The sequence below is a fragment of the Megalobrama amblycephala genome, linkage group LG2 (assembly GCF_018812025.1).
Source record: "Megalobrama amblycephala isolate DHTTF-2021 linkage group LG2, ASM1881202v1, whole genome shotgun sequence".
Classification (NCBI taxonomy): domain Eukaryota; kingdom Metazoa; phylum Chordata; class Actinopteri; order Cypriniformes; family Xenocyprididae; genus Megalobrama; species Megalobrama amblycephala.
Genome location: NC_063045.1, coordinates 62,463,956 through 62,470,787, shown reverse-complemented (window position 1 = coordinate 62,470,787; position 6,832 = coordinate 62,463,956). Strand labels below are relative to the sequence as shown.

At 31.4% G+C, this 6,832-nt stretch overlaps 1 protein-coding gene across 1 annotated transcript; it reads right to left on the bottom strand.

Annotated features, from left to right (window-relative positions):
- Positions 1–2,423: 2,423 nt before the first annotated feature.
- On the bottom strand, positions 2,424–6,519 carry LOC125262571 (NHL repeat-containing protein 3-like). The gene is made up of 7 exons (XM_048181403.1): positions 6,359–6,519; positions 6,055–6,210; positions 4,986–5,136; positions 4,708–4,908; positions 4,482–4,573; positions 4,243–4,355; positions 2,424–2,907 (listed from the first exon to the last, which is right to left on the bottom strand). Exons 1-7 carry the CDS (start codon positions 6,446–6,448, stop codon positions 2,682–2,684), a joined length of 1,029 nt encoding a protein of 342 aa, XP_048037360.1. The 5' UTR covers positions 6,449–6,519; the 3' UTR covers positions 2,424–2,681.
- Positions 6,520–6,832: the final 313 nt, after the last annotated feature.

Here is a 6,832-nt window from a genome sequence, read left to right as displayed (position 1 = left end):
ACAATAACAAACTACAGTGCAAAAAACAAAACAAGAGGATTTCCACAGATGTGCATAATTCTCCCCAGATCCTCATCAACACGAATCCTCTCCCTTTATTCCTCTATGAGAATCACCTGAAATCAACTTCATATTTCTTTGATCGACATACTGACACTTTGATTATTTGTTTATTAGCTTGTTTCCGCCACAGAGTAACAAAATAAAACAGGTAATTGTGACTTTTTATCTTACAATTCTGACTTTTTCCTCACAATTCTCAGAATATATACTCAATTACAAAAAAGTCAAGATTGCAAGAAACTCAATTACGAAAAAAGTCAGAATTGTGCGATATAAGCTCAAAATTGCGAGAAAGAATTGTGCGATATAAACCGTAATTACGGAAAAAGTCTGAATTGTGCGATATACCTTGAAATTATGAAAAAAGTCAGAATTATGCAATATAAACTCAAAATACAGTCAGAATTGTGCGATATAACTCGTAATTACGAAAAAAGTCTGAATTGTGCGATTTAACCTGAAATTACGAAAAAAGTCATAATTATGCAATATAAACTCGAAATAAAGTCAGAATTGTGCGATATAACTCGTAATTACGAAAAAAGTCTGAATTATGCGATATAACTTGAAATTACGAAAAAAGTCATAATTATGCAATATAAACTCAAAATAACAGTCAGAATTGTGCGATATAACTCGTAATTACGAAAAAAGTCTGAATTATGATATAAAATCAAAATTGTGCGATTTAACCTGAAATTACGAAAAAAGTCATAATTATGCAATATAAACTCGAAATAAAGTCAGAATTGTGCGATATAACTCGTAATTACGAAAAAAGTCTGAATTGTGCGATTTAACTTGAAATTACGAAAAAAGTCAGAATTATGCAATATAAACTCGAAATAAAGTCTGAATTGTGCGATTTAACTTGAAATTACGAAATAAAGTCAGAATTATGCAATATAACTCGTAATTACGTAAAAAGTCTGAATTATGCGATATAACTTGAAATTACGAAAAAAAGTCATAATTATGCAATATAAACTCAAAATAAAGTCAGAATTGTGCGATATAACTCGTAATTACGAAAAAAGTCTGAATTATGATATAAAATCAAAATTGCGAGAAATAAAGTCAGAATTGTGCGATATAACTCGTAATTACGAAAAAAGTCTGAATTATGATATAAAATCAAAATTGCGAGAAATAAAGTCAGAATTGTGCGATATAACACGTAATTACGTAAAAAGTCTGAATTATGCGATATAACTTGAAATTACGAAAAAAGTCAGAATTATGCAATATAAACTCGAAATAAAGTCAGAATTGTGCGATATAACTCGTAATTACGAAAAAAGTCTGATTGTGCGATTACTTGATATGAAAAAATCAAAATTGCGAGAAATAAAGTCAGAATTGTGCGATATAACACGTAATTACGTAAAAAGTCTGAATTATGCGATATAACTTGAAATTACGAAAAAAGTCATAATTATGCAATATAAACTCGAAATAAAGTCAGAATTGTGCGATATAACTCGTAATTACGAAAAAAGTCTGAATTGTGCGATTACTTGAAATTATGAAAAAATCAAAATTGCAATATAAACTCGAAATAAAGTCAGAATTGTGCGATATAACTCGTAATTACGAAAAAAGTCTGAATTATGATATAAAATCAAAATTGCGAGAAATAAAGTCAGAATTGTGCGATATAACACGTAATTACGTAAAAAGTCTGAATTATGCGATATAACTTGAAATTACGAAAAAAAGTCATAATTATGCAATATAAACTCGAAATAAAGTCAGAATTGTGCGATATAACTCGTAATTACGAAAAAAGTCTGAATTATGATATAAAATCAAAATTGCGAGAAAGAATTGTAATATATAACCCGTAATTATGCGATATAAACTCAAAATTGCGAGAAAGAATTGTAATATATAACCCGTAATTATGCGATATAAACTCAAAATTGCGAGAAAAAGTCAGAATTATGCAATATAACTTGAAATTACGAAAAAAGTCAGAATTATGCGATATATACTCAAAGTCAGAATTGTGTGATATAAGTCGTAATTACGAAAAAGTCAGAATTATGTGATATAAATTCAGAATTGTGAGGAAAAAGTCAGAATTAGGCAATATAACTTAATCTCATCTCAACTTCTTATTCCTATCCTTTCACTTCCTCTAATCCCTCTCTATTGTAGTTTATGATACTCTGAGCACTGCCTATAACTTGTATTGTGAGCACTTCTTGTGTCCGTTTGCCTCGTCATGACGACTCGATTGTTGTATTCCTCACTTGTAAGACGCTTTGGATAAAAGCATCTGCCAAATGAATAAATGTAAATGTAAATATAAACTCAAAATTGCGAGAAAGAATTGTGAGATATAACCTGTAATTACGATAAAAGTCAGAATTATGCGATATAAACTCAAAATTGCGAGAAATAAAGTCAGAATTGTGCGATAAAAAGTCGCAGTTATCTTTTTTATTTTGTTATTCCGTGTTGGAAACAAGCTTCCATAGTTTCTAGTGTGACTGTACACGAGAGATTTGTCTGGTAAGTTGCTCGCAGTTTCACTGAAGCGATCAATCAAACAGGTTTCTCACTTCAGCCGTTAGAATCAGCGTCGGTGATCAGTGTGGAAGACGACGGAACCTCTAAAGACGAATGAACTTCTGGGCCTGACTCGCCCCGATCTCCGCCACGTACAGATCCGCGGTCTTCAGGTCCAGGTCCACCAGGTGCGGTTTGATGTCTTCAGCCAGCTGAATGGTGCTGATCACCTGACACTGCCCGATGATGCCGACGGGCGGAGCCTCCAGCAGCGTGATCTGATTGGTGTTTAACTGGGCCACCACCATGTACTTCTGGTCCGGAGTGAATCTACGGGTCATAAACACATTCTCCAGTACGACCTTCAGAAGTCTGACCTCTCCAGTACTTCACATTCATTTACACTAATTTAATTTGAATACTGTACCAATTTAAAGTGTTATTTGGAAAATATTTAGTATCTATTAAGGTTCTACTCACTACAGTACTGTACTGTTAAATGTTTTTATTTATGTAAATCAATTTTTTATTGTTTACTTATAATCAAAAGTTTTAATATTTATATATTTTAAACGTTTTTGTTCACTCATTTTAATTTAGTTTTATTTTTTTTTAACATTTTATTGTTAACTTATTTAAATCTAATTTTAATATTTATTTATTTAAACATTTTTTTACTTGTTTATTTTAATCTAAATTTAATATTTATTTATTTTAACGTTTATTGTTTACTTGTTTATTTTAATCTAATTTTAATATTTATAATTTTAAACTAATTTGTAAATTTTATTTAAAACATTTTAATTATTTACTTATTTTAATTGAATTTTTAATATGTATTTATTTAAACATTTCTTATTGTTTAGTTATTTCTTTTAATATAATTTGTAATATTTATTTATTTGAAACACATTTGTTGACTTATTTTAATCTAACTAATATTTATTTTAATCAAAGTTTATTGTTTACTTATTTTAATCTAATTTTAATATTTAAACTTTTGTTTACTTATTATTTTACATATTTTTTACATTTATTTTAAACATTTGTTTTGTTTACTATATATATAAATTTAATATTTAATAATTATTTATACATATATTTAACATTTTTATTTTTGACATTATTTTAACTATCTTTTATATGCATTTATCTATTTTAAACAAATATTTACTATTTGAATTAAATTTTTAATAATTATTTAAACATTTTTTGTTTACTTATAATTTTAAATTTGTAAAATTTATTTAAAACATTTTAATTGTTTACTTATTTTAATCGAATTTTTAACATTTATTTAAACATCTTGTATTCTTTGCTTATTATTTTAAACTAATTTTTACTTTTATATTTATTTTATTTTTTATTTCTATTTCTATTTTACTTTTATGTTATTTTAAACATTATTATTTACTATTTTATTTTAATCTAATTTTTAAATAATTGTTTATTTAAACATTTTCATTGTTTACTTGTTTATTTTAATCTAATTTTAAGATTTATTTTAAACATGTTTATTTTTTAATTACTGATCTAATCTAATCTATATTAATCTAATTTATATTATTTATTTTAATGAGCTATTTATTTTAATATATTAATTTAATTATTCATTTTAATGTATTTATTCACTGTAATCTGAGCGTTTCCTCTGGTCTGCAGTACCTGACGGAGTACGGCGCGTCGTCTTTAAAGCAGCTGCCCCACGACCCCAGCCAGTCGCCCGTCACCGAGTTAAACACCTGGATGCGCTTGTTTCCTCGGTCTGCGACCCACACCTGAACCACAAACACAATACAGGAAGACAGAACGCAACATGACCGCTGTCATGTGATGTGACACGTTTCAGAGTCAAACAGAATCTGAAAGACAAACATTTGCAGAAGAGCAGGAAGAACACAAACCCTCTGATAGCTGTCGACCGCCACACTGTGAGGGATGTAGAACTGAGCCAGACCTTGACCTTTCTCTCCGTGCATCCACAGCACCTGCAGATCTGACACACACACACACGTCACTCACATGACATCCACCAATAGCAAACCACAACTATCCAATCGATTCCCCACAGACAAAATCAAGCCCCGCCCCACATTTGTTCTTGTTTGCAAAGCAAAGATCCACACGCACCTCTGGAGAGTTTAATCAGACGGTTGTTCATGCCGCCGTCTCCGTCCACGATGTAGATTTCTCCAGAACTGTGGATGAATATTTCCGCCGGCTGGTCGAACTGCAGCGGACTGAGAGAAGATCCGGCCTTCCCGGGCGATCCCAGCACCTGCAGCAGCTTCCCGGACGGAGAATACTGCTTGACCGTGTGTCCGTACGGCCCTGAAACGCAAGCGGACGACTCCATGACTCGACCCGTACCGATGCACACACACATCTGAAGAGGAACACACACCCACCGGTCCCAACATCCGTGATCCACACTGACGGATCCCCCGACGCGTTGGCCAGGAACATCCCATGAGGCATCTCCAGAGTGCTGGTGTTCCAGGCCTGCAGGAAATCCCCATCCGTGCTGAACACCAAGACTTTCGGGATGTTCTCGCCTCTCTGCAGGAGAAACACGTGAAGAGCTCGTCTACAACAAAACTGATATTCTGAGCTTTTCCTCTGTGAATCCATTCATTTCCCTACTGTTGAAACAATCTGTACTGTGAAAAGCGCTTTACAAATGAAGAAATTAAGACAATTTCAAGTTATAAACTCGTAATTGCAAGTTTGCATCTTGAATTTTTGACTTTTTTCCATGGAATTAAAAAAATAAAAAAAGGTAATAGCAACTTTTTCATCTCTATTATAACTGAAACTAAAACCATATAAAATAAATGTTAACTGACATAAAATAAAATATAAAAAACCTTAAACTTATTTAATTTCAGCTAGTTGCCAAGGCAAAATTTCCCATTTTCCCATAGTTTGAAAAACTAACAAATAGTTAGGGGTTTTTTTAGCTGATTTTTTTTGTTTCCGCCACAGAATGAAAAATTACATATTATAATAATAAAATTATTATTATAACTAAAACCATAACAAAAAACAAAAAAAAAAATTCATATTAAAAAAAGACATTAAATTATTTTTATTAACATATATATATATATATATATATATATATATATAAAAATTCATAAAAATACAAATAAAAACTCCCTAAAACTTATAAAAATGACAAAAACACACAATCAAATTACAAAAAATGTAACTAAAAAAACTAATTTAAAAACTAAAACAGAAATTAAAATGGAAAATATAAACATGAAATCTAATTTTAAAAATGAAAAATAAATTATAATATTAATAGTTATATCTTTAAAAAATATAATAATAATAATAGTTATATCTTTAAAAAATATAATAATAATAATAATAATAATAATAATAAATATATATATATATATATAAACACACACATTATATATATGTATGTTTCAGTTGTGTCTATAGAGAACAGGTGTGCTCCTCCCTCACCTGCGCCACGTACACGAGCCCCTGCAGATGATTGACAGCCGCGGCGAACACCTGACCGCTGAACAGCTCCGGATTTTTCGGCCACGAAACGTCCAGCTTGTAGAGCGCGCGCCCGGAAACCCTGAAGTCCGCGTGAGATCGCGACGCGACGCTCGTCTGAAACACGTCAAACCTTCAGTTACTAATAAAAACACCACGGTATTACCCTGGTATTCTTGTTTATCTGTTCTGCTTACAAAAAAGCACCAGCTACAGTTCTAGCCTAAATATACCATAGTAACACACTGTGGTATTTCAGACTCACGTGAGAGCTGATGGCGCCACACATGAACATGATGAAGAGGAGCACTGCCATGGCAACAGCAATTAAACAGCAGAAATTACGCCTTCTCATAGAGATCAATGATGATCGATCATCACGAGTCCAGCTGCTCTTCCTGTTTTCATCACATGACGACGAGTCTACTCTCTAATCTCATTGGTTCACACTGACAGCGGCGCGGTGACGTCACGTGCGATCGTGCATTTTTTCTTTTTTTTTTTGATATGGCTCATATAGTCTGATACAGTGAGATTATGGAGGGAAAAAACAGCTCAATTTATTCAGAGACTCAAACAAAAATCCATTTTCTGCAGATGCTGATATTTATATGGATAAAAAGTGATGAAATTCTGATGCTTGTGATGTAAATCAATGAGATATTTATAACAGTATAGCAGATACTTGCAGAAAATGCATATAAATATCAATATCTCCCAATAATATGTCTTAGTAAGA

Bases quoted from the DNA above. Each gene is read 5' to 3' on its own strand.
- LOC125262571 (XM_048181403.1), bottom strand. From the start codon at position 6,448: ATGAGAAGGCGTAATTTCTGCTGTTTAATTGCTGTTGCCATGGCAGTG. The intron at 5,137-6,054 runs GTGAGGGAGGAG...TTTCTCCTGCAG, and splicing joins GGCTCGTGTACGTGGCGCAG to AGAGGCGAGAACATCCCGAA. The intron at 4,909-4,985 runs GTGGGTGTGTGT...CTTGCGTTTCAG, and splicing joins GATCACGGATGTTGGGACCG to GGCCGTACGGACACACGGTC.